This window comes from Nannospalax galili, unplaced genomic scaffold (genome assembly GCF_000622305.1).
Source record: "Nannospalax galili isolate Female #2095 unplaced genomic scaffold, S.galili_v1.0 scaffold342, whole genome shotgun sequence".
NCBI lineage: Eukaryota > Metazoa > Chordata > Mammalia > Rodentia > Spalacidae > Nannospalax > Nannospalax galili.
This window is the reverse complement of record NW_008349359.1, coordinates 403134-430355: the sequence shown is the minus strand read 5'-3', so window position 1 is coordinate 430355 and position 27222 is coordinate 403134. Positions and strand designations below refer to the sequence as shown.

General features: G+C 45.2%; 1 protein-coding gene across 2 annotated transcripts; it reads left to right on the top strand.

Annotated features, from left to right (window-relative positions):
- Positions 1 to 936: 936 nt before the first annotated feature.
- Positions 937 to 26771, top strand: Rmdn3 (regulator of microtubule dynamics 3). 2 transcript variants are annotated; one of them, XM_017801599.2, is made up of 13 exons: positions 937 to 1056; positions 1404 to 1597; positions 3938 to 4106; positions 4461 to 4604; positions 11956 to 12241; positions 13541 to 13643; positions 19828 to 19888; positions 22730 to 22805; positions 23103 to 23180; positions 23816 to 23914; positions 24159 to 24212; positions 24767 to 24847; positions 26043 to 26771. In XM_017801599.2, exons 2-13 carry the CDS (start codon positions 1411 to 1413, stop codon positions 26094 to 26096), a joined length of 1392 nt encoding a protein of 463 aa, XP_017657088.1. In that variant the 5' UTR covers positions 937 to 1056; positions 1404 to 1410; the 3' UTR covers positions 26097 to 26771. The 2 variants fall into 2 exon arrangements, with proteins under 2 accessions (XP_017657088.1, XP_008844991.1); XM_008846769.3 differs by having other exon boundaries at positions 3914 to 4106.
- The last annotated feature ends 451 nt before the right edge of the window (positions 26772 to 27222 follow it).

Genomic DNA, 27222 nt, shown 5'->3' with positions numbered 1-27222 from the left:
ATGGCAAAGACCTGTACTCCCAGCTATGAAGGGGAGGTGGAGGTCAGAAGGATCCTAAATTCAAGGTCTGCCTGTGCTACAGAATGAGGTCAAGGCTAGCCTAGACAACTTGTTGAGCTTCTATATCAAAATAAAAAGTCCAAAAAAATTTTGGTGATGTAATTCAGTGGTAGAGCATTTACCTAGCATGTGTGAGGCCCCAGATTTGGTCCCCAAAGTGGGGGAGTGGTCGTGTTGGAGACCACCCGGGGTTACTGAAACCCTGACTCAGTAAACCAGCAGTAAACAAACAAAATAGTCGATAATGTATCTGAACCAATTTGAGCAACCAGAGGTGTATACAAGTTTAAAAACACCAGATAAATGAATTTCAAAGATGTTAATTATTCTGGATAGAGACATACAGCTCACGTAGAGCCCAGGATCAGCCGGAAAGGTAAAAAGCTCCACCATCGACCTGCACTCTGAGTCCTATGGTAAGAGGCTTTTTTAAAGACAGTGTCTGGGCTATTGTATTCCAGGTTGGTCTCAGGTGAACTTCTGCCCCAGCCTCCTGAGTGCTGGAACTACAGTCGTGCCGCGGTCATGCCTGGCTTTCCATGGGATTTGTCAGCGGCAGGAAGTAGGGACGAAGGGACGTCTTGTGGGCTACCAACAATAGGTCTGCTCTAATTTCACGGGGCCATGGCGCTGCCGTCTTGGGTGTAGTAAAGCGTTCGAGTAGAAGATCCATGAACTACGAAGGTATGGAGGGAGTAGCGTCTTCCGGGTGGAGGGCAGCTTGCCGCAGGCTGAGCACATCCTGGTGAACAGCACTTGTGGAAACCGCAAGGAAACCGAACAAACCGCGTAGAGCCGGCACAGTCGGGAGGACTTACCCCGCCCCCTGGCCTAGCTCTTGGGAACCCGGCGGGAGGCGGAGCCGGGCGCGTCATCTCCCTGAGCCTTCTCCCGGCGCTTGGAGCGAGGTGGTGGTGGTGGTGCGTTTACTGACGTCACGGTCATTGACGGCGTGAGGCCTTGGCGGCTGCTGCGGCCATGGTGGCTGGCGGCCGGGTAAGGGCTTGATCTCCTGTTAACCCAGGGCGGCCTCGGCGGGCATTGGGAGGCCGAGAGTAGGGTGGCGAGGTCGCCGCGTGCAGGCCGGTGTGGCCGCGGGGGGCAGCGGCGTGGAAGCCGGACTGTGTGCACAGGGTCCTGGGCGTGTTGCAGGGGAGCTAGTCTGAGCTAGGGAGGGCGGGGCATTGGAGTACACCTGGGGGCCGCGTCCGCGTCGTCCCGGCTTCCGGGGTCGCGGGCGCGAGCTGAGGCCGTGGGCGAGGGGCTCAGCCTCGCGGGGGAGGTCCAGGCTCACGGCGCCCTCCCTTCCCCTGGCTCGCTCCGGTGGCTTCCGCGGGCTGCAGGTGCGCTATGTCTAGATTGGGGGCCCTGGGCGGCGCCCGCGCCGGGCTCGGACTGTTGCTGGGCACTGCCGCCGGCGTTGGATTCCTTTGCGTCCTTTACAGCCTCCGATGGAGACGGACCCAGCGCCATGGCCGGAGTCACAGCCTGCCCAACTCCCTGGACTATGCACAGCCTTCAGAGCGTGGACGCCAGGGTAAGAGCCGACACTGAGGTCACTACTGACTGATGGCAGAGCCAGTGGACAGGACAGGAAGGGGGACTGAGGACTTCAACCTTTTGGTAAAACGTATTGAAAAAGAAAGCGTTTTCTTTTTCTGTAGTCTTTTATTCCAGTAAAGTTTATTGCGAGAAGACGGCTTAGCTTTCGCTTTTAGTTCTGGCCGCAGTCATGAATATATATTGAAAGTACTTGCATAGTGTTGGGTGAGGAAAGGGATTCTGAAGAAGGAAATAGGAATAATCTGTGGGAATTAATACTCTGGGGGCCTGTATATCAAATGATAGTGCATAGTGTTGGGTGAGGAAAGGGATTCTGAAGAAGGAAATAGGAATAATCTGTGGGAATTAATACTCTGGGGGCCTGTATATCAAATGACGTATTAAAATGTGAAGGGCTTTCAGAGACTAATCCAAGTTTTTCATCCTTTTTTTGGCGGGGGCGGTCTCCCTATAGCCCCAACTGACCTGGAACTCACTATGTAGACCAGGCTGGCCTCGAACTCATAGAGATCCGCCTGCCTCTGCTCCCAAGTGCGTTCCGGGACTAAAGGCATACTCACCATGCCGGCTTTTCATCCTTTTTAAAGGGAATTAGTTCAGAGGAATTGCATAACTTTCCCAAGGGTAAGTGGCAAGGTTGGGCCTGGTCATTTGGTCCAGTGTACTTTCCACAGGATGGCCTGAGAGCATGCTCATACAACCGAAGCTAAATGGCTGGAAGCCAGCAGTCACTGATGAAATGGGTTCAGTTTTGTAAAACCTTCAGGTTAACGTGGTTAAGCAAAACATCAAAGACTGGTACTAATCATTGCCCCAATTTTGGGTAATAGAGGATTGTTTAGATCCTCTCCGTGCTAATGGGAAATTAGTCTTTTCCCTGACTTCTTATGTTAGATGGTTTGGAAAAGTTATTTCAAGCGTATTCCCACACTTATCACCTTAGATTGCAGCTGTCAGCATTTGATAACATGGCGATAATGTAGCTTGGCAGGTGTAGCATCTCTTCCTTGTGTTGTGCTCATATGTTTGTCATTTCTTTGCAATAGTCTGTATTCTACTGAGCTTGAGGGAAAGTGGCTACATTGCAGTTTTTTTTTTTTTTTTTTTTTTTTTTTTTTTTGGTGGGGTCTCACTGTGTATCCCTGGCTTACCTGGAACTCATTATATAGACCAGGCTGGCCTCTAACTTGAACTCACAGAGATCCACCTACCTCTGCCTCCCAAGTGCCCAGGTATTGTTCTTGCTGTTGGGTATTAGGGTTTAGTCTAGATTTCTTTTAAGAAATTTATTCCTGTGCTGTGGGCCCTGCCTTCCTGAGTTCTTCCCTGTTTTTGCATTTCCAATCCATTGTTTTAAATGGTTACCAAGGTGCTAATACTCCACTGATCTCAGAGTTGGGCAGGTAAGGCTTGGTAATGGTGTTTTTCTCATGGGTTTGGCTGGTTTTCTTCCCCATTGTGCCTCTTTTGGTGAATGAATGTCCATTTTCTTTTTGCCTTCTCTGATGATACTAATTATGATCTCAAGAGAGACCGTTTACTATTTGTGAAGGGATCAGAATTTGAACAAACTCAATTTTAGTTTCACTGTCTAGTTGGTATTGACTGCTTGGTATTTGGTACCAAAAAGTCAGAGAAAGATTTTTCTTTGTGTGTTTGCTTTCTCACATACATAGTTCAGGCGGGCTTCACTGTATAGCTGATGTTGGTCTTGAACTCCTGATCTTCCTGCCTTTACCTCTGAAGTGCTGGAATTTCAGGTGTGGGCTACCACTCCTGCTCATAGGTTTTTCTTTAACTCTAGTAGGGCAGCTGGCCTGTCTTCTAAGTACCACACCCTTGCACGCATTTTACATTATCTGCTGTCTGCAGCATAGACCCTGACACAGAAGGTTTTTTGAAGCGGATGGCCTTTCTTTAAAGATTGGGGCCTTAAATTATTTTTTCATTTTGTGTGTGTGTGTGTGTGCGTGTGTAGGTGGGGGTGGGCATCTACTATAGCACATGTTTAGACATTAGAGAACAATTTGTGAGAGTTAGTTCTCTTCCTCCAGTATGTGAGTCCTGGAGATCAAATTCAAGTGCTTTACTCACTGAGCCATCTTGCTGGCCTGGACCTTAAGTTTTTTTCTGGATGGTTACTTGGAACTTGTACCATGATCTAGCTGTGAATGTGTGCTATCAAAGGTTCAAGGTTTTTGTAAATTGAATGCCAAGAGGAGCCAATGCTTTTAAAACTGTAGTTGTGGGTTTTGCCCCATGGGTGTCCCTGTCTCTTATTCCCCTTCAGTGATGCAGTTTTGGGCCATCCCAGGTGAAGCTGGAGATGCTGCAGTGCTACCAAGCCTTCCACAGGAAGGACAGGAGAAGGTGCTGGACCGCCTGGACTTTGTGTTGACCAGTCTTGTGGCACTACGGCGGGAGGTAGAGGAGTTGCGCAGCAGCCTGCAAGGGCTCGCTGGGGAGATTGTTGGAGAGGTCCGGTGAGTGACTTGGATCTCTCTTGCTTTGCCCCACCCCTCAACTTTGCTTGACTCCACCAGCTTTTTCAGCTGGAGTATATTGTGGCTTTTGTGGTCTACAAAGAAACTAGTTTTATAGTTTCTAACCTAATGTGGACAGAGCTGCACATCTATTTCCTTTCCTTGCCCAAGCTCCTTGCTGCACCTGGCCCTCATGTGTCTACTGCAGCAGCTGAAACTCTGTTCTTCCCAAGTGTGCCATGCAGGATGGGCCCCACGGGCTGCCCTTGCTCTCCTGAAGGTTCTTTAATGAGGAGTGAGGGGAAAGCCTGGGCGGATCCTAATGGTTCCTCAGGAATAGGACCTGCTTTCCAGATCTCATATAGAGGAGAACCAGAGAGTGGCTCGGCGGCGCCGATTCCCTTTTGCCCGGGAGAGGAGTGACTCTACTGGCTCTAGCTCTGTCTACTTCACGGCATCTTCTGGAGCTGCGTACACGGATGCTGAGAGTGAAGGGGGGTGAGTTTTCTCTCCTGGAGGCCATTGTGACTGCAGACATTGTGTTTTGTCAAGGTACAGTTTATCAATAGGAAAATCCAAACCAAGGTGCTGTAATAATTGTTGGAACAAGATAAGGGTATGACTAAGTGGAAGCAACCCCCAGTTCATGCCATTGAGACAAATGGGAGTGTTAGCAGTTATTAGGATCTGCATCTGTTATTTAAGAGTTAATTTTTGTTTTTGACATAGTGTCTCCTTGTAGCCCTAGCTGGGATTTGCTGTGTAGACTAGGTTGGCCTTGATCTCACAGAGATCCATCTGCCTTTGCCTCCTGAGTGATGGGATTAAAGGTCTGTACCACCACACCCAGCCCAAGCTGTCTGGAACTCACTATGTAGACCAGGCTGGCCTTGATCTCACAGAGATCTGCCTGCCTCTGCCTCCCGAGTGCTGGGATTAAAGGCATGCGCCAACATGCCCAGTTTTTTACATCATTTTTGATGGGCATTTTTCTCTGTTAAGGATTTAGTAAGCATGTTTTCATAACTTTGTTCCTTTCCAAGTGGTTAAGCAGGGTGTGCTGAGGTCTAGTGCGTGCTCCCTTTCCCTAGGTGTTATTCTCATAGGGGAGCCTTGCCAAAACACTCTTGCATTTTTACTGTTGGGAGGTGACTGTCCCAAGTTCTCAGTGACCCAGCATGTCTGACCATAGACTTTATTGTGAGGTAGGACAGCGGGCAGGACAGCCTCCTTCAAGCTTGGTCAGGTGAAGGACTTTTTAATTTTAAACCTCTGACACCATTTTGAAACTTTGGTCCCAAGAATGGTCTGATGCTCTCAGTGGCAGCATCTGCCCTTGTCTGCTGCTAGTGCCAGTCATCCAGCTGGCCTGTGAGAATTAGAGGCTCCTGGGCATCCTCTACTGACCTTTGTTCTTCCTCAAGGAAAGAACTGGGTCAGAGAACAGCCAAACTTAAGTGAGGTCAGAGTGGCTGAGTAAGCTAGAACATGACCATGGCAAGTAGAAGTCAAAATTGGCCATGCAGGGTGCTCTCTGAAGAGTCTTTCTTCAGCAGGCACACCTTATAATACTAGCTTCCATTTATTATTTACTTCCTCCAGTATTGTGCTTTCTTACTTAATTCTCATAATAATCCTGTAATTTAGGTCCTGCTCTTCTATTATTCAGATAGTGAACTTGAGCTTATTGAGGTTTGACACTCAGATCAGTTATACAATTATCAAGTGTAGCCTTAGCCTGCCCATCACTAATCTCATTGTCCTGACAGCTGGACTCACCTGTAGCAGTGTTTGGATCTGTGATCCGAGGAGGGGCCCTGTCTTCAGGGCACATGTGGCATCCGAAAGAACATTTTTTTAATGGGCATTTTTCTGTGTTATTTTAAGGATTTAGTAAGCATGTTTTCATAACTTTGTTCCTTTCCAAGTGGCTAAGCAGGGTGTGCTGAGGTCTGGTGCGTGCTACATGCAGCATGTAGCCCTTGGGACTTTTTCCCACTTGCTCTGCACATCTTACTTTTTTTTTTCCTTTTTTGAGACAGGGTCTCCCTGTAGCCCCAGCTGGTCTGGAACTCACTATGTAGACCAGGCTGGCCTTGAACTCACAGAGATCGGCCTGCTTCTGCCTCAGGAGTGCTGGAATTAAAAGCATGCACTACCCCTCCAGGCTTGCACATCTTACTGTAGTCTTGTTTGTTTGGAGCTGTTATTTTTTTCTGTCTCTTTGGTTCTTTCTTTTTCTTGTGCTGGGGGTCAAACCCAGAACCTCCCACACACATACTAGGCAAATACTATGCCAGGAGGTTACATCCTCAGCCCTTCATTTGGTCATATAAAAAAATTAAGAATAGGAGCTGGAGAGATGGCTCAGCAGTTAAGAGTACTGGCTGCTCCTACAGAGAACCTGGGTTTGATTCCCAGCACCCACATGGCAGCTAACAACTGTCTGTAACTCCATTTCCAGGGGATCTGACTCCCTTTTCTGACCTCTGTGGGCATTGCACAACCTGGGTGCACCTACGTATGTGCAAGCAATTCACTCATACACATAAAATAAAAAACTGATAAATAAAATACTTTAAAATAAGCTGGGCATGGTAGCGCACACCTTTAATCCCAGCACTCGGGAGGCAGAGGCAGGCGGATCTCTGAGTTCAAGGCCAGAGATCTACATAGGTCTACATAGTGAGTTCCAGGACAGCTGAGGCTACAGGGAGACCCTGTCTCAAAAAAAGACCGACAAAACAACAGCAGCAGCAACAACAAAAAGAATAGGGGCTGGAGAGATGGCTCAGTGGTGAAGAGCACTGACTGCTCTTGCAGAGGACCTGGGTTCGATTTCCAGCACCCACATGGCAGCTACGAAACATCCTTAACTCCAGTTCCAGGGGAATCCAAAACCCTCTTCTGACCTCCGCAGCATTGCATGACACGGGTGCACTCACATACACACAGGCAATACACTCATACACATAAAATAAAAATAATAAATAAAATACTGAAAAAAATAAAGTTACTCTCCTTTTCCATGTTACTGCCATTCATCATTAATGGTAGGTTAGATTTCTGCTCAGGTGCCTCTTGAAACAAATGAAGTTTTTAGTTTTGGTGCCAGGGATTGAGCCTAGAGCCTCACGCATGCTAAGTGTAGCCCACTCCTGAGCTGCATAAACAAGTGATATCTTACTGCAGTGATGTCTGCCACAGAGCTCCAGCCCTTCGTTCATTACTACTGTTGTCTGGTCTCTGTACACTTGAAGGCTAGCACAAGCAGCCTGTTTCTGTTAACCATAGCTCTCTGCCAAGAGGTGCTTCCTTAGAGTATGTCAGAGGGAACAAAACTGAAATCAATATTTGACACATTTGGATGACAAAGAAGTAGTTGATAGTGAACACTGACTAATGAGCATCCCTGTGCAATGAGGAACCAGTCCACTTACGTGGGAAACTGATACTTGACTTTTATTTTTCTGTGTGTGAGTGTGTGTGTGTGTGTGTGTGTGTGTGTGTGTGTGTGTGTGTTTTCATGTTCCTCAGGTGTACATGCTTGGAGGCTAGAGGACTATGGTATTCTGTTTTGTCACTCTTCACCTTATCCCCTTGAGACAGGGTCTCTCACTGAACCTGGAGCTAGGCTGTTAGCCAGCAAGCCCCAGCAGCCCTCCTGTCTCTGCCTCCCATAGTGCTGAGGTTTCAGGTGCACACAACCTCACCTAGCTTCTGGGGATTTGAACTCTAGTTTTCATGCTCGTATAGCAAGCACTCTTATCCACTGAGACATTTCTCCAGCCCTCTGTGAGCTTTTATAAGAGGGAAGGAGAGCATTGATAAAGGAAAACGTAGAACTGGGGTTATTAATGATGTTTGGGTGTCTTTTGGGGTGCTTTCTTTGTTTTGTTTTGAGATAGGGTCTCACTTTGTAGACCAGGCTGGTCTTTAACTCACAAAGAAAAGTTTACTACACTCCAAGAGGCAGCAGACTGGGCAGTAACAAGAGTACCACCACCTTAACTGATGATTTAAAGAAACCATATAAACTTCACGTCAGACGTGCAGGCATGGTGGTACACGCCTTTAATCCCAGCAGAGGCAGGTGTGTGTTCAAGGCCAGCCTGGTCTACATAGTGAGTTCCAGGCCAGCTGGGACTACAGGGAGACCCTGTGTCATTTAAAAAAAAAAGTAACCTATAAACTTCTAAGGTCAGCCAGGTATGGTGATACTTGATAGTAATCTCAGCACTCAGGAATCTGAAGCAGGAGGATTGTAAATTTAGGAAGTTTAGGGGTCAGCCTGGACTACAGTTAAGTATGAGGCCAGCTTGGCCTACTTAGTAAGACCCTGTCTCAAAAAGCCAGATAAACAAATCTCCTGGGGTCAGAGCTAGAGTGGGTGCCTTTACTGCTTGGAGTAGTCACTGGCACTCCCATAGCCACAAGGAATAGACAAGGCAGTGAAGGGTTGGGTGGCTTTCTTAATTACGGCTCCAGCAGGCTCAGCCCCATGACCTGTGGCACGTGAAAGCTAGTAGTAGTGCAAGACTCCGAAGCTTAGCTGGCTGCTATCTGGGGCAGTGTCCATGGTGAATAATTTGTTATAGTAGGTGCTATGTAGGTCAAAGAGAAATTCTTGGAGGAGGTCACAGAGTCTGAAGGACTTCAAGCATGTGGGCCTTAGGAAGGAGAGAACCTCTCTGAGGAATGATTTGATGGACTGCTATATTTTACTGACGGTTATACTCTCCCTTTTTTAAAATTTATTTTTTATTAGAAATTTTTACATTTTTAGCTGGGCGTGGTAGCTCACATCTTTATCCCAGCACAGGGGTAGGGGTGGGGTGGGGGTGGGGTGGTGCAGAGGCAGGCAGATCTCTGAGTTCGAGGCCAGCCTGGTCTACAAAGTAAGTTCTAGGCCAGCTCGGGAGACCCTGTCTCAAAAAAACAAATTATTTTACATTTTTATTTTGTGTGTGTGTATGTGTGTTCGTGTGTGTGACACAGTGCACAGGTGGAGATCAGAGGACAACTTGTGGTAATCAGTTCTGTCCTCCACAGTGTGAGGCCTAGGACTCAAACTCAGGTTGTTTGGCGTCAGATGTGCCTTTACCATCTTACTAGCTCTGTATTTCTGCTTTAAAAAAAGCATAACAAGTTTAAGCTCCCAGGCGTTGACTGGCTATGGCAGAGACAGAATCATTGTACAGGTTTGTGAGCTTTTTTCCAGGGCGTTGTACCAAACACAGTTTGGTGCTCTCCTTGGAAGAACCCAGCTTGACTTCGAACACCAGCCTCCCAGGCATCCCAGCCAAACATTTTCATCTTCACTCTTTGAGTACTTCTCACCTCCTTTATTTTGGGTGTTAGGTGTCCTATATCTACTACTGAGATACCCTGGGGTCAGGGCTTTGCTTGGTCATCTCTGAATGCCTGAGGCTCAGGTCTTTACTGGGAAGCAGAAGAGGTGAAAGAAATTTGCCAAAAGCAGGAGTAGACATACGGAAAACTGAGTCTTTGATTTATTTATTTATTTTTTTTCTCTTTTTGAGACACAATCTCCCTGTAGTCCCAGCTGATCTGGAACTATGTAAATCATCACAGAGATCCTCCTGCCTCTGCCTCCTGAGTGCTAGGATTAAAGGTGTGCGCCACCATGCCCGGCCTGATTTTTTATTTATTTATTTTTGTCTTTTTTTGAGACAGGGTCTCCCTGTAGTCCCAGCTGTCCTGGAACTTGCTATGTAGACCAGACTGGCCTTGAACTCACAAAGATCTGCCAGCCTCTGCCTCCCAAGTGCTGGGATTAAAGGCATGCATCACCACACCTGGCAGATTTTTTTTTTTAATTAAAAAAAATTATTTTCATTTTATGTGTATGAGTGTATTGCCTGCATGTGTGTAAGTGTACCCATGTTGTGCAAGGAGGTCAGAAGAGGCCATCAGACTGGAGTTATTGAACAGTTGTTAGCTGCCATGTGGGTGCTGGGAATTGAACCCAGATCCTCTGCAAGAGCAGTCAGTGCTCTTAACCACTGACTATAACTATAACCTCTTTAGTGCTGGGGCTCCTAGGAACCACCTGGCTTATGACAGGCCAGAGATGACATCCTAGAGGGGTGCTTACATCTTTTTCCTTTCTTGTTTCCAACTCAAAGTGACCTCCCTCCCGCAACCACTCTCTTACCTTCCCAAGTTCCTAGGGACTTCTCTTTGTCATTGAGGTTTGGTTGCTGACGTGGGTCATAGGTACAAGTTGGAGAAAGAGAATGTGGAAATGAGTGGCTGTTATGGCATCAGAGGCTGGTACCCATGCATGTAGCTTCCGGCAGATGCCCTTGCTGATAAAGAAGATTAACAAATCCTTAGCACATCAGTGTAGCACAGATCATCTCCTATATTTATAAGGTTATTTCCTATCCACCTCTCCCAGTCTTTCTGCTGTAGTGCTGGGGATGAATGCAGGGCCTTGTGTGAATGATAGGCAAGGCTGTACTGAGCCATATCCACTGCCACAGTCTTTTTCCATTGTTAAATTTTAAAAAATGTTTTAATTTTATTTACTGTGTGTATGTGTATACACAGACACACAGACACACACACACACACACTCAGGCATGCACATACTACATGTGTGAAGGTCAGAGGACAACTTGCAGAATCATTTCTCACCTTTCCTTATGGGGTCAGGTTGGGGGTTAAAACTCAGGTCATCATGTTTGTGCAGCAAGTGCTTTAACCCACTGAGCCATCTTGCTGGGTTTTTTCTTTCTTTCTTTTTTTTTTTTAAAAGACATTCTTTCTGTTTGGTCTTATGTAGCCCAGACTAGCTTCAAACTTGCTATGTAGCCAGGGATGACCTTGAACACCTGATCCTCTTGTTTCCACCTCCCAAGTGCTGGGATTGCAGATGTGCACCATCACACCCAGACTCCAGCCCAGTGAAACATTTCTCTTCAGACAGGGTTTATGTTACCGAGGCTGGCCTTGATGGATTTGATCTCTGGATGTCCTCCTGCCTTAGTTTCTGCAGGCTGGGATTATAAGTGTATGCTACCACATCCAGATTAAACATTTATTTATAAAAAGAACATGTGTCTTCTGAAGCAACCACATAATGTTGGAAGATAGAAGGAAAACTACCTTTTATTCCTCTACTTTTAGCAATATTCTGAACTTATCTTTCTAGGTATTTTTTTTTTTTCCTTTGTTTTCTGTTAGTTTGGTAGTAGCTAAGCAGAGGGGTCTGATATTGACCCTGACCAGCACAAAGACTACAACTTACTGGATACTTTCTTCTTCCCTGATCATTTTCCCAGCTTATAGTTCCCACAGGAAGCTTTCTCTTGAAGAGAGTTTCTGCCCTTAGGTAATGGAAATGATTCTATTATTTTTTATGTGTATGAGTGTATTGCCTGCATGTTTAAGTGTGTCTGTGTTGTGCAGTGCCAGTGGAGGTCAGAAGAGGGTGTTGGATCCTCTGGAACTAGAGTTACAGTTGTTAGTAGCTCTGTGAGTGCTGGGAACTGAACCCAGGTCCTCTGCAAGAGCAGCCAGTGCTCTTAACTGCTGAGCCATTGAGCTATCTCTCCAGCCCCATGGAAATTTTTTTTTTTTTGGAGACAGGGCCTCCCTGTAGCCCTGGCTGGCCTGGAGCTCGCTAGGTAGAACAGGCTGGCCTTGAACTCACAGAGATCCATCTGCCTCTGCCTCCTGAGTGCTGGGATTACAGGTGTGCACTACCATGCCCAGGTGGAAATGATTCTTATTGGGCTCTTTGGACAACAATGCTACATAGTCCTGTGGAGAACAAACCTTAGGGGCTTCCTTAACCCTGTCATTTAAAATTCTCTGCCAGGTATACAACAGCTAATGCTGAATCTGATTACGAGCGGGACTCTGACAAGGAGAGTGAGGATGGGGAAGATGAAGTGAGCTGTGAGACTGTGAAGATGGGGAGAAAGGATTCTCTGGACCTGGATATGGAGGTAGCTTCAAGTTCAGTGTCTGGCACCCTGGAGGCTGAAGGCTCCTCAGGCCTTGAGGATGTACTGCTGCTCCTGAGGCAGGCAGATGAGCTGCATCAGGGCAGTGAGCAGAACAAGCAGGAAGGCTTCCAACTGCTGCTCAACAATAAGCTGGCGGTGAGACTCCAACTGCCTGTCTACTTCTCTTCCTCCTTTCCTCCTCCCTTAAATCTCAACCCTAGAAGATGAAAGAAGGCCCATGTGGTTACTGACCTATAAAACAATATGGGAAAGGAAAGGAGATGGGCATGAAATGGCCACTTCTGCATCTATCCTGTTAGTTGCATATCTTCCAAAGAGGTCCTGAAGCTAGTTCCTGCCCCTGGAAGGAGCATGGTCTTCTACCTCCTATAGAGCTGCAAAAAGAGTTCCACCTTTTGTGGAAAATGTGAAAAAAAGAGCTAGGCATGGTGGCACATGCCTTTAATCCCAGCACTTGGGAGGCAGAGGCAGGTGATTGTCTGAGTTTAAGGCCAGCCAGAAATACATAGTGAGACCCTGTCTCAAAAAACAATAGACAAGGGGCTGGAGAGATGGCTCAGTGGTTAAGAGCACTGACTGCCCCAGCACCCACATGGTGACTAACAACTGTCCATAACTCCAGTTCCAGGGGATCCAAGTCCCTCTTTGGACCTCCTCAGGCATTGCATGACATGGGTGCACTTACACACATACAGGCAATACACTCATATACATAAGATAAAAATAGTAAAATATAGTCGGGCATGGTGGCGCACGCCTTTAATCTCAGCACTTGGGAGGCAGAGGCAGGTGGCTCTTTGTGATTTCAAGGCCAGCCTGGTCTACATAGTGAGTTCAGGTCAGCTGGGACTACAGGGAGACCCTGTCTCAAAAAGACGGAAAAAAAAAAAAAAAAAGTAAAATATAATAAAATAATTCTAAAAAAAACAGCAAAAAACACCCAAAATCAAAATGTGGAAAGAACTGGAATTCTCCCCTCCCCCCGCAATTTCTCCTGTTTTCCTTCTGGCAGAACCCAGTCTACCTTCTCTACTTGAAGTTTCTATCATAAGTGACAGTTGTGTGGGTCACTAAGTTCCCCTCTTCTCAGGCTCACTGCCATAAATCCCTCCCTAAAATGAGAATTCTTCCTTTTTATGGGCAATTTTATGTATCTGCAGAGGACTTTCTTTACTGTGTTTCATTATATCTTGGAGTTGACCTTTCCTCCTGGCAGTATTAGGCCAGAATGTTCTCATCCTTTGATTGTGCAAGCTATCAACTACAGATAATGTCTTTAGTTAAATTTGCATGTCAAGTGTGGGGTGGGAAGGCTGCACAGGGTTGACCTCATGTTAGTGTACCACTATCTTGGAACCAAACTTAAGGTGTAGGGGGAAGGCCAGGGGCCCCATTCATGACGAGGAACCTCATTTCTTTTGGTTTGGACTACAGTATGGTGGCCGACAAGACTTTCTATGGCGCCTGGCCCGGGCCTACAGTGACATGTCTGAGCTCACTGAGGAGGAGAGCAAGAAGAAGTCATATGCCCTAAATGGTAAGAGCTGACAGATTTCTAGTGGGAAGGTAACAGATTGTGCAGGTACAGCTGGCCCATCCGCTTGGGGCCCAGGGGAATCACCAGGATACTGTCAGGGCGGGAGTAGTGTACTCAGTAGCGACAGACTGGCTCCCAAGGCCCCTTGCTTCTTCCTCTGAAGATGTGGTTTTGAGACACTATGGTCTGCATATCCTCACATCATAGGTGCTTATTGCTTTTAGTGTTTATGTCATAGCATTATTCTTTGCATTCTCTTCCCAACTAGAAAGGGCCTCCTCCTTAACCATAGGAGGTTTTACTTACTGCTTAGAAATCTAGAGCCAGCAGGGTAGGGAGTCCAAGACTTAGTGAAGTCTATATGTGAACACCTAGGAGAAATGGTTTGGGAGATTACTGCTATCTTATATATAAAGTCCCTAGGATCCTCTTAGCAAGTCGGCTGACCTAAGTCTCAACCCTGGAGAGTAAGATGCAACTGACCTGTGCCAGGTTCAGGACTTGACCTTCTCTGTCATGAGGTGAGAGAGTACTGATTAATTTTTTTTATTTTTTGGTCTTTTTGAGATAGTCTCCCTGTAGCCCCAGCTGTCCTGGAACTCACGATGTAGACCAGGCTGGCCTTGAACTCACAGAGATCCACCTGCCTCTGCCTTCTGAGTGCTGGGATTAAAGGCGTGCGCCACCACACCCGGCCCAGATATTTTCTTTTTTTTTCTTTTTTTTGAGACAGGGTCTTTAGCTCCAGCTGTCTTGGAAGTCACTATGTAGACCAGGCTGGTCTTGAACTCAGAGATCCACCTGCCTCTGCCTCCCAAACGCTGGGATAAAAGGTGTGCGCCACCACCTCCAGCTGAGTACTGATTTTTTTTTTTTTTTTGGTTTTTTTGAGACAGTGTCTCTCTGTAGCCCCAGCTGTCCTGGAACTCACCACACCTGGCCCCCGAGTACTGGTATTTTTAAAAAAGAAAACTGGGTGTGGTAGTTTACATCTGTAATCCCAACACTTAGGGGGTGAGAAGTTTGCCATGAGGTCCAGGCTCAAATATTGTTTAGTATTCCTTTTCAAAGTTTTCTGCTTTCAGCTAGGTGTGGGTGGTATATACCAGTAATCCCAGCATTTAGGAGGATCATGAGTTTGAGATCAGTTTAGGTTACATGAGACCCTGTCTTAAAAATAAAAACCTTGGAGACAGTGTCTTAATATCTGTCCTCCAGTATCTGTTCAATAGAGATTTACCATTACACTGGGGGGAGGGTGATGTTTTAACTCCTAAATTTCAGGTGATGAGGGACTGGAGAGATGGCCCAGCAGTTAAGAGCACTGGATACTCTTACAGATGACCCTGCTTCAAACCCAGCAGTTGACAGCGAACAACTGTCCCTAACTGCAGTTCCAGGGGATCTGACACCCTCTTCTGACCTCTGTGGGCAATTCATGACATGGGTGTACTTACACTTCCATACGTGCAGGCAATACATTCATACACATAAAATAAAAATAATATTAAAAATTTCAGGTAATGATTCTGATCAGCATTTGTGCTGATTTTTGATCTGTTGGTACCAATAATAACCAAAAGGATTTCCTCTGACCATTTCTCCCTCTTCCTTGTAGGACTTTTTGTTACTATTAAAAGTCTTAAGCTGGGGGTGGGGTAGAGTGAAGAGATAGCTCAGCTGTTCAGACCACTGGCTACTCTTGCAGAAGACTGGGGTTCTGTTCCCAGCACCCACATGTAGTGACTAACTACCACCAGTTCCAGGGAATCTGATGCCGCCGCCTTGCTTCTGTGAGCATTGCATGCACATGGTACATGTTTATCCATGCAGACAAAACACTTATACATAAAAACTTTTAAAAAGTCCAAGCTGGATATGTCATCTCAGCACTGGTAAGGCAGAAGGGCCAAGACAAGTTTGAAGCCAACCTGGTCTACATAGTGAGTTCTGGGGCAGAAATTTAGTGAGAGTGTCTCAAAAAATAAAACCCATATTATGAAGAGGATATAGCCTTTTCTATGTCTTTTCCAATGTTGTCTTTAAAATCATTTGTGCCTTTAGGGTCATGATATCCATCATCATCTGAACTGGGAAAGACCTGTTGGTGCTGAATATTTTTATATATTTTTATCTTATGTGTACAAGCATTTTACCTGCATAGATATAAGTGCACCATGTGCACACAGTGCCCATGGAGGCCAGAAGAGAGAGTTGGATCCTCTGGAACTGGAGTTATAGATTGTTAGCTGCCATGTGAATGGTGGGAACTGAACCCAGGTCCCTTTGCAAGAACAGCTAGTGCTGTTAACCATTGAGTCATCTTTCCAGCCCCTAGTTGAAGGAGTTTTGTTTTGTTGTTGTTGCTGTTTTGTTTTGAGACAGAGTCATGTCCAGGATTCCCTTGAACTAGATCCTCCTGCCTCTGTCTCTCAAGTTCTGGGATTTTAGGCATACACCACCATGACTAGGTATAGTTGAGTTTCTTAAAACTGTGACAGAACAAGGCACATAAACTAGGGTAGTCTGTCTTTGAAAAAATTTTGACAGGGTCTTACTATGTAGCTTGCCTTGAACTTGAGATCCTCTGCCTTAGCCTCCCAAGTGCTGAAATTACAGATTACAGACATTTGCTCCATTGGTAGTTTTTTTTTTTTTAGTCTCTTTGAGACAGGGTTTCCCTGTAGCTCCAGCTGGCCTGGAACTTACTATATAGGCCAGGCTGGCCTCAAACTCACTGAGCTCTGCCTGCCTCTGCCTTCCAAGTGCTGGGATTAAAGGCGTGCACAACCATACCCCGCTATACCATTATTTCTTGTATTGACCATAGCAGCTGCTTTCATATCATAGCAATCTTTTTAAAAACCAAATCAACCACTTTCTTCTTGTCTCCCTTTTGTCATCTTTTGTAGGTACTTGTTCTTGCAGGTTGCCACAGTGCTTTCCAGAGAGCCAGAAAGGCCAGTCATTTCCTATTAGTGTTCATAGCTAGCATGAACCCTTAAGGCAGAGGTTGGGGAAGGGTTAGAGGGTAGCTAGAGCTAGCACTTAAATTTGTTCTGGTGTTTGAACACTGCCACCTTAGACAAGTCTGTTCTTACTGGAGGTCAAATGATGTGGAGTGCCTTTGAAGGTTCTACTTTGGGATTGTAGGCTTGAAGAAGCACCCTTACTGGGTTGAACGTTCATTCTGTTCTCTCTAAAAGCTGGACCACAGGAAGTCATCAGTGAATCTCAGATACGTTATTCACCTATCTGGTGTAAAAGAAAGTCGTTATCACATTCTTTGTTGTTGGTTTTGTTTGTTCTTTCTAATAAGAGTGCTTTGAAGGAGGCAGTGAGAACTATCCTAAGAGGTAGTATTTCTCATGAATGGACCATATTGTCCTTTGGAAAGGGAGATGTAGTGTCCTACATAGCATTAGTTGTCTTAAAAGGGTAGGTCAGGCATGGTAGCACATGGCAGAAACAGGTGGATATTTGAGTTCAAGGACAGCCTGATTCTAGACTGTCCAGGGCTACATAGTGAGACTCTGTCTGAAAACAAAAACAAAAAGTATATTCGTTGTATAAACAATGTAATTTTCAATCAAATATCAAATACTTGAGAATAACCGAGCAAACAATTATCCAGTTTACATACCACACTAATTTCATTTTTTCCATGGTCCTTTCCACTTTTCTGCATTTCGATCAAAGGGGAAATCCCATTTTTGTGGTATGCTCTTTTCCTCCAGTGTAGACACAATGGTTGTCTTCTGAAGGTCTATGGACACCAGCCTACTTACTTACTACTTTATGGGACCCTTATCAGGAGCTTTCATGAGTTCAGACTGGCTGGTTGGTCTTGACGCCTAGAAAACTTGGTAAAGGGCCTGGAGAGATGGCTCAGTGGTGAAGGGCACCACCTCCTCTTCTGGAAGACCTGGATTCGGATTCCAGCATCCACATGGTGGCTAACAGCTGTTCATAACTCCAGCTCAAGGAGATTTGACACCCTCTTCTGACACAGATACATATGTGCAGGCAAAACACTCATACACATTAAATAAAAATAAATTTAAAACAAACTTTTAACCAAGACTTATAAGAAAGCAATGGGGCTAGGAATATAGCTCAATTGGCAGAGTACCTAGCATACAGGAAGCCCTGGGTTCAGTCCCCAGCACCTCATAAAACTGGGTATGGTGGTGCTGACCTGTAATCCTTGAATTTGGGAGGTGAAGCAGGTGGGATCAGAAGTTCAGTGTCATCCTTGGATATATAGTTTGGTCCAGCTAACCTGGGCCACAAGAGACCCTATCTTTTTTTTTCTGGTCTCTTTTGAGACAGGGTCTCCCTGTAGCCTCAGCTGACCTAGAACTCACTATGTAGACCAGGCTGGCTTTGAACTCACAGAGATCTGCCTGCCTCTGCCTTATGAGTGCTGGGAGTAAAGGTGTGTGCCACCATGGCTGGCTGAGACTATCATTAAAAAAAAAAAAAAAAAAAAAAATAGGGGCACTGTCATGATGGCTCAGTGAGTAAAAAGTGCTTGCCATTCACCCCTGAAAACTTGCATTTGATTCCTGGAACCCACATAAAAGTGGAAAGAGAGAACACACACAGATGTGCTCTGTGGCATGTGTGCCCCCCTCCCAAATTATACAATTAAAAAAACAAAAGAGCCAGGCATGGTGGCGCACGCCTTTAATCCCAGCACTTGGGAGGCAGAGGCAGGCGGATCTTTGTGAGTTCAAGGCCAGCCTGGTCTACATAGTGAGTTCCAGGACAGCTGGGCTACAGGGAGACCCTGTCTCAAAAAAAAAGACAAATAAAAGATTGGAGAGAGGACTTGGGTTCAGTTCTCACTATGGCTCCAGGGGATCCAGTGCCCTCTTCTGGTCTCTGAGGGCACTTGCACTCATGTGCACAAACCCACACAGACACAGATACATATACTTAAAAAATAAAAATCTTAAAAAAATCATCTCTGGTCAGACAGTATTTTAGTTGGCTTTTGTCATAAAATTTTGGCCTAAGCTAGAGGTGTAGCTCAATGGTAGCGTGCCTAATGTACCAAGTGTATGGTCCTGCTTTTGATACTTAGCACCAGAAAAAAAAAAAGGGTGCAGACTTAAATCTATAATAAACCTAGATTTTGGGGGGAGGTGCACAAGTATATGGTGTACTTGTGTGTATGCCTATTTGTGTATGGCCTGGAGACCAGATGTTGATGTCAGATGTTTTACTCTATTCTTCACTTTATTTAATGAGGCAGGGCTTCTCACTGAACCCAGAGCATGCTGTTTCAGCTAGTCTAGCTTGCCAACATGCCCCAGGGATTCCAACTCTGTCTCCCAAGCTCAGGTGTTACAGGCAGGCCACTATGCCTGCCCAACTTTTATGAGGATGCTGGAATCTAAACTGTTGTCCTCATATGTCTATAGCAAGTGCTTTGTCCACTGAGACATTGCCCTAGCTCCCTATGGATCTTTTTTTGGGATTTTTTTTTTAAAACAGGATCTTACTCTGTAACCAAGACTGGTCTCAAACTCATGACCTTCCTGCCTAAACTCCTGAATGCTTGGATTATGAACTTTTGCCACCCACACTTGACTTGCCAGAATTTTGTCAAAGCATAAACCTTTTTCCCAATAAAATGGAAACATACCTAAAATTTTGATCTTAGTGATGTATGAACATCCTAGAGCTTGTCCATAGGCCCTTCACAGTAAGGTCTATTGGGGATAGTTTCTGTTGGTTTCCTTTATATTTGAAATGCTAAAATTTGGTTCAAGTGTATCAGGTTGGAGCCAGGCATGGCATGTTGTAATCCCTGCAGGTGGGAGGTAGAGGCAGAAGTGGAGTTCAAGGCCAGCCTGGACTACATGGGGGAGCTCCTAGCTCAAAACAAAACAAAAAACAGCCCCAGAGGGGGCTGGAAGATAGTGTAGCCGGTTAAAGGCTAAGGCTATGTTTAAAAAAAAAAGTAGCTCAGGCTGCTGCTAAAGATGGGGGGGAATGATGTGAAGTACAAATTGTCCTAGAGAAGCGGTGTGCAGCTTTTCATTCTGCTCAAATCCACTTCCCAAACAAATCTATGTTGGGTAGGTATTTACTAGAACTCATTCTGCCTGCATTGCTTCTTGTAGGAGTGTGCATGGGAGCCCATGTTAATTCTGGATCTACCTTTGTTCTTCAGGAAAAGAAGAAGCAGAGGCTGCTCTGGAGAAGGGGGACCAGAGTGCTGAAAGTCATGAGTGGTAATGATATCCTGCAGGCTTTTAGGAAGAGCCAGCAAGGGCTAGAGTAGACCCTTTCTTTTGTTGTTGTTTTTGTTTGTTTGTTTTGGTATTGAAAAAATATTATTTCATGTGTGTAAATGTAAGAGGGCTTCGGATTCTCCTGGAACTGGAGTTACGGATGATTGTTAGCTGCCATGTACTGGGAATCAAACCCAGGTCGTCTGCAAGAGCAGTCACTGCTCTTAACCGCTAAGCCAACTCTCCAGCCCCTTGGTATTGGTATTTTTGAGACAGGGTCTCGCTGTAGCCCCAGCTGGCCTGGAACTTGCTATGTATGAACTTACGGAGAGCCTCTGCCTACTGAGTGCTGGGATTAAAGGCATGTGCTACCACAATTGGCCTCCCTTTCTTTTTTGGTCTTTTTGAGACAGGGTTTCCCTGTAGCCTCAGCTGTCCTGGAACTCACTATGTAGACCAGGCTGGCCTTGAACTCACAGAGATCTGCCTGTCTCTGCCTCCCAAGAGCTGGGATTAAAGGTGTGCACCATCATGCCCGGCCCCTTTCCTTTTTACCTTGGCCAGAGGTTTTTCATTTGCTTGAAAAACTTGGGTGGGGGGGGGTACTAGTCTGAATTTCCTGTCTCTCATCGTACCCAGTTCTTTGGGAGATGCTTTGGCAGGTAAGACAAGGGGAAATACAGGCTTTATTCTACTGGGGCTAAGAGGAATGAGTGTCTTTCTAAGAGTCACCCAGCCACTTGGTTCTTGGCTCCTCAGGAAGACTGGGACAACTTGCAGCTCCTGTTCTGCACTAGCTCTTTCCCCAGCTGTGATTCCTGGCTGGTGGTGGACCTTTGCTTCTTTGCTTGGTTTGCATGGAAAAAAACATTGGATGTGAATTTATTCCCAGGAAGTTCAATGATCAATTTATTAGCTTATTGGGCTCATATTATCAGTGTTAGACTGCTTGCCTGGTACCCACAAGGCCCTGGGTTCCATATTGAGTACCATACAAAAAGTCAAAAATTGTACCCCAATTAAGCCCTTTTTTGGTCTCTTGTGAGCCAAAGCTCTGCTGGTTGGCATGAGTCAAGGCCTTTCATGTCTTAGAGCCTGTTTCCAGCATCTTTTTTTTTTTTTTTTTAAGTTCCTAATTCCATTGTCATCTTTGTTTTCCAAATCTCTACATTCAAAATATATGCTGAGAGGCTGTTTCTCCGTCTATGGCTGAAATTTTTCATGCAAGGGTTCTTCTCAGAGGCCAGATAACTGTTTCTAGGGTGTCTTTGCTTTCTGGGCTCCCAAAGATGAAAACTGGTATAGTTTTTTTTTTTTTTTTTAAGCTATTCCTAAGGAAGGGCTGTTTGGATTACATATGAAGATGAGCCCTGCAAGTGCCTGATACACATACCCCTGTGCTACTTAGCAAACACAAGAAAAGCAACTTGATCTTGGTTAGACACTCATTCCCGCTTCTAGGAACAAAAGGTGGGGGTGGGGGCAGGAGACAGGTATTTAGTACCTGTAAGGTCTTCTTGATTTCTGTATGTATGGTACTAAGTATTGAAGTCAGGGTCTTATGTCATGTCATGCACTCTAGCTCTAAGGTGCCCAGCCTGGCCTCAAAAATTTGAATGGGGGGCGGCAATGATGAGATGGCTCAGTGGATAAAGGCACTTGCAGTGCAAGCTTAGAGACCTAAAGTTTTGGGGTTTTGCTTTTTTTTGAGACAGGGTCTCCCTGTAGCCCCAGTTGGCCTGGAACTTGCAGATGTGTCTATCTCTGCCTCTTGGGGGCTGGGATTAAAGAGGTGTACCACCACACCCAGCTAGAGATCTGAGTTTGACCCCCAGAACTCATGAAAGGTAGAAGGAGAGAACTGACTCCCCCAAGTTGTCTTCTGACCTCCACATCTATGCAATGGAATATATGCACATGCACTAATAAAATTTAAGTTTGGATTCACTTGGCTTTTCATATGGTGCTAGGCTTTAAACTCAGACTTCATACACGTACTGTACCCCTGAACTACATTCCCTATCTCTGTAAGATAGAAAGTTGATTGATATGTTCCCCTGTGGGAGGGGCTAAAGTCTTTCTTACTCTGCTTCCATTGGCTCCCAAGTTAACAGACACTTTCAAGCGAACCATTTGACCATGCTGAGAACACATTTTTCTCAATTCCTAATATACTACCTAAATGCTTCTAAAACTAAAGAGACCCTCTAATACACACTCTGAAGTAACAAGAAAGCACTTGGGTCTCTTGTAGCTTAGCTTCTTGATGCTGATTACTGGCAAACTCTTTTCAAATTTGTTTTGCAGTGCTCACACAATATGCAAAACCTTTACCTCTAATCTATAATACAACTCCTTTTCAAGTTTTTATACCTATGATTGTACTCTGAGAAAAGGAACATTTAGAGACTTGGGCTGAGACCTTGCCACCTTCTACTTTCTTGTCTTACGTAGTGTTTAGTGCTAGCTAAGCTAGCTACTTGCTCAGGCTGGTCTCAACTTCTGACATGACAAGCCTTCTGCCTTAGCCTCCTAAATGCTGGGATTACAGGAATGTGCCACTATCTGGCTAAAAATTCTAAAGTGTAAACATTTACTGTATTTGGCGTTGGGGAGGAGTCTTAACTTTTTTTTATACCTAAAATAATTAGACTTGTAAGCCTAACACTTTACTATGGATTAACTGGAACCATGGCTCTATAAAGGAATAATTTATAGATGAAAAATGTGTTTTCAATTATAGTAGATGGGAAGTACAGCCAGGTTGTAGGTAGATGCATATTTTGTGCAACAACAGTCCCCAGTCTTTGTCCCTGAGCTTGCTGCTGCTTCCCCCTTTAGGTATGCAGTGCTTTGTGGTCAGCTGGCTGAGCATGAGGGCATCCAGAAGCGTATCCAGAGTGGCTTTAGCTTCAAGGTGAGGATAGGCTTCTCTTTTCCTTGTGCTGGCCCAGTCCAAATTCCTTGCCCCCTCCCAGCCTTCTTTTTTTGGGTCTGAAACGGTCTCCCTGTTGCCCCAGCTGGCCTGGAACTCACTATGTAGACCAGGCTGGCCTTGAACTCAAGAGATCCACCTGCCTCTGCCTCCCAAGTGCTGGGATTAAAGGCGTGTGCCACCACGATTGGCATCCTGGCAGCTTTCTCAGAATGGCTTTCTCAGTCTGTTTTTCAACTCAGCAGCTCTGGTTTATGTTGGTTTGTATTTTCTCCTCAGGAACATGTGGACAAAGCCATTGCTCTCCAGCCAGAAAATCCCAGGGCTCATTTTCTTCTTGGCAGGTGGTGCTACCAGGTGAGCTAGTCTAGGGCCTGAAGTAAGGTCCTACCTGTCATACCAATCTCTTCAGTTTCATAGTCTGGCTCAGCTCCCACTTCCTCAGACTTGTTCATGTTATTGGTGAATGACCTAGCTATTGGGAGGAAGGTTGGGACAAGTTTTCAGTTGTAGCCCAGGCTGTCTTCACATTCACGATCTTTCTCCTTCAGCCTCCTAAGTGCTGGGAGGTGTTATGACAGCATGTGCAGCTGTTGCTTTTAGTGCAGACCATTCAGTATTTCCTATTCTCAAAGAAATTTGACAGTGCTGGTGATTGAACCTAAGGAGTCACACTTGCTAGGTACTCTGCTACTAAGCTACAGCTACATGCCCCACCCCAGAAACCTTTTATTTTTTACATTTATTTTTGTGATGTGTGGGTATCAGAGGACAGCTTGAGGGAGTGGGTCGTGGAGATTGGATGCCTCCCTACCATCTTGTCAGCCCCAAACTGGTAGATTTTTTTTTAAGTTTGTTTGAGATGGGGTTTCATGTATCCCAGACTGCTTCTGAATTCCTGATTTTCCTGCTTCAGTGTTGTAAATGCCAGGATTACAGGCACATACCATTATGCCTGCCCCAAGAAACCATTTACCCTTATTTGGTGGCAGGTCTCTCACTTGAGCTGGCTAGAAAAAAAAACTGCTACAGCCTTGTTTGAAAGCCCTCTTACTGCCACTGTGCAGGATGCCCTCCAGAGCTTCCTAAAGGTATCAAGGGAAGGGTGGGTAGCAGTCAAAAATGGCTTACTTTTCCTGGGACTGTTGATTGGGGAGGGGGGGAGTATGGGTTGGGGGCAATTTTGTTTGAGGGAAAACCAGAATTACTGGGAGTTTATAAAAATTATTAATTCCCAGACACACTAAATCAGTCTTGTAATTGGGGAGTAGAAAGCTTTATTTAATAAACTTCAGCTTGAATTGATGAACTTCATGAAATACTTTTCATCTCCAGGCTGAAGAACTACAGCCAGGATTTTCAAAAGCTGGACGGGTATATATTTCTAAGGTAGACTCACTCTCTTTAACACAGATGGAAATATTCATGTGGATAGTATTTCTGGGAACTTTCAGTGCTGGAGATTGAACACATGCTAGGTAGGGTATGCCCTATTGTTGAGCTATACATACTTTTAGCCCCAAGTTTTTGGGAACTATGCTGGGATGGGGGATGTCAGTGACAGGGTCTCACTATATAGCCCAGGCTTATCTTAAATTCATGGCAATCTTCCTGCCTCAATTTCCTGACTGTTGAGGTTACAGGTGCGAGTCATCACATCTGGCTTCTAGGAACTCTGTAATTCTGTATGTTAAATGTATTATTGCAGTGCCCAAAGAGGCCAGAAGAGGGCATCAGATTCCCTGGAACTGCAGTTATAGATGGTGGTTAGACACCATGTGGGTGTAGGGAACTGAACCCAAGTCCTCTGCAAGAGCAGTGGCCAATGCTCTTAACCACTGAACCAGCCACCACCCCCGGCTTCTGGGAACTCTTAAAGCACACATATTAATGTCTTTAATCTCTTGATGTTCTTTTACCAGTTTTGATTGTTCTCTTCTTAGTGCTATAGAGAATTAGGAAAAAACTTGGAAGCTAGAAAGTGGATGAAGCTAGCCCTGGAGCTGCCAGATGTCACTAATGAAGTAAGAAGAAACAAACAAAACACACACACACACACACACACACACACACACACTCGTGCACGTTTTTGGTTTTTGGGTTTTTTTTTTGTCATCCTTTTTAGCGTCACCCTGTTGCCCCAGTTGTCCTGGAACTCACTATGTAAACCAGGTTGGCCTTGAACTCACAGAGATCCACCTGCCTCTGCCTCCCAAGTGCTGGGCTAAAGGCGTGTGTCACCATGCCAGGCTTTTGGTACTAGAATCACTACATTCACTACACCACCCGGCTTGGTAAATTTTTTGTATATGGGTGGTACATGCATGCCCATGACACATGTAATCAGAAGACATCTACCATGTTTGAAACAGGATCTGTTATTTGCCACTGTGTTTGCCAGGCCAGCTGGCCTATTGAGCTTCAAGAGATTCTCTATTTTCTGTTGTGCCTAGCACTGGCTGCAACTGTTACAGCACTTGGCTTTTATGTGGGTTCTGAGAATCATGTCCTTAAACTCCAATGACAAGTGTCTTACCTACTGTCCCACCTTTCTAGCCTCATACCTTTTTTTTTTTTTTTTTTTTCCTTAGAGATAGGATTTCACCATGTAGCCCTGGAACTCCCTCTAGACCAGGCTGGTCTCTCAATTTATAGAGATCTGCCTGCTTCTGTCTTCTAATTGCTGTGATTAAAAGTGTGCACCATCATGCCTAGTCTCCAATAATACTTTTTTTTTTTTTTTGTCTTTTTGAGACAGGGTCTCCCTGTAGTCCCAGCTGACCTGAACTCCCTATGTAGACCAGGCTGACCTTGAACTCCCAGAGATCCGCCTGCCCCTGCCTCCTGGTGCACCACCATGCCCGGCTTCCAATAATACTTTTTAAGGAGCTTTAAATACTGAGTGACCTTTCCCACAAAGTCTACCTTTTTGCTTGCCTAAAGAAGACAGATTTTACAGGCTGCAGACTATGAACTGGAAAGGTAAGGCTTATAACAGTTTAGTGAAGAAGCCAAGGGTTGGGCATAGTGGTACACGCCTTTAATCCCAGCAGGCAGATCTCTATGAGTCCAACCTGGTCTACATAGCGAGTCCTAGGCCAGCCAGGACTAACCCTGTCTCAAAAAAAAAAAAAAAGGGTCCTCATCAGGTTTTGGTAATTTTGAAAAGGTTAGTTCTGACTTTGAATACTAGATTTTTTTTTTCTCTTTGTCTCCTAGGATTCAGCTTTCCAAAAGGATCTGGAAGAATTGGAAGTAATTTTAGGAAAATAATCACATTTCAATGGCTTTCTTGTAGAGGTCCGCTACTTAAATAGGAAAAAGGAAATCCCCCCTAACCCCATCTTGCTGAGTTCAGGAAACCAAGCAAGACTGATTTGGCTGCTGCCACCACTCCCCGATTTATGTTATCAATAATTTATTCTAATCTCTTACCTTAATCTAAAGTTGGGGATGTACTTACAGCTTGGTTTCTGCTGTTCTTCCCCTTAAGTGAATTCTTGATTTTTTCAAGACTTAGCTTAGCCCCAGGGTATATATGGGTGCAGCCCAAAAGGCTGCTGAGAAGATGAAGCATGCTTTCCAGCTGCTGGTGAGGTGGAGAAATGTCAGAGCTACAGCAACAAAGCACAGGACTTGTCACTGTAAGTTTTTTCACTAATAATATCCAACACCTATATCTATAGCTCTAAATCACACATTACCTGCCATGGCAAAAGGAGTCAGAGCAGCCCAGTTACTACCTTTTTACCACCTATCATGTGAACTCTACCTATATTCCTGGAATGAAGGGCTAGACCACTTGACTTCCAGAGTTCTGGCAGCTTTTGGAATGACAGCATTGCCAAAGGGTTTATAAATAAATATACTTAGAAAGAATGATCTGAAGAGGTGCCTGGAATATATTTTGTTACAAACTTGGAATAAATTAAACTTGATTAGAAGTGATTGTTTCATTTTTTTTCAGTTATTTTTATGTATATGAGTACATACCTGCATGTATGTGACTGAACCTGTGTCATGCAATGCCTCAGAGGTCAGAAAGAGCGTCAGATCTCCTGGAACTGGAGTTACAGATGGTTGTCAGCTGCCATGTGGGTGCTGGAAATCAAACCCAGGTCCTCTGTAAGAGCAGCCAGTGCTCTTAACTGTTGAGCCCCAGAATTTTTTCTTCTATAGACAATTTTGGTTTTGATCTTTCAGTAAGTAATTTAAAATTATTTTTAGAGTGTGTGAGTTTATTGCAAGTATGTAAGTGCACCCATGCAATGCCCGAGGAGCTCAGAAGAGGATGTTGGAGTCCCCTGAAACTGGAATTATGGATGGGAATCAAACCCAGGTCCTTTGCAAGAGCAGCCGGTGCTCTTAACTGCTGAGCCATCTCTTCAACCCCCACAGT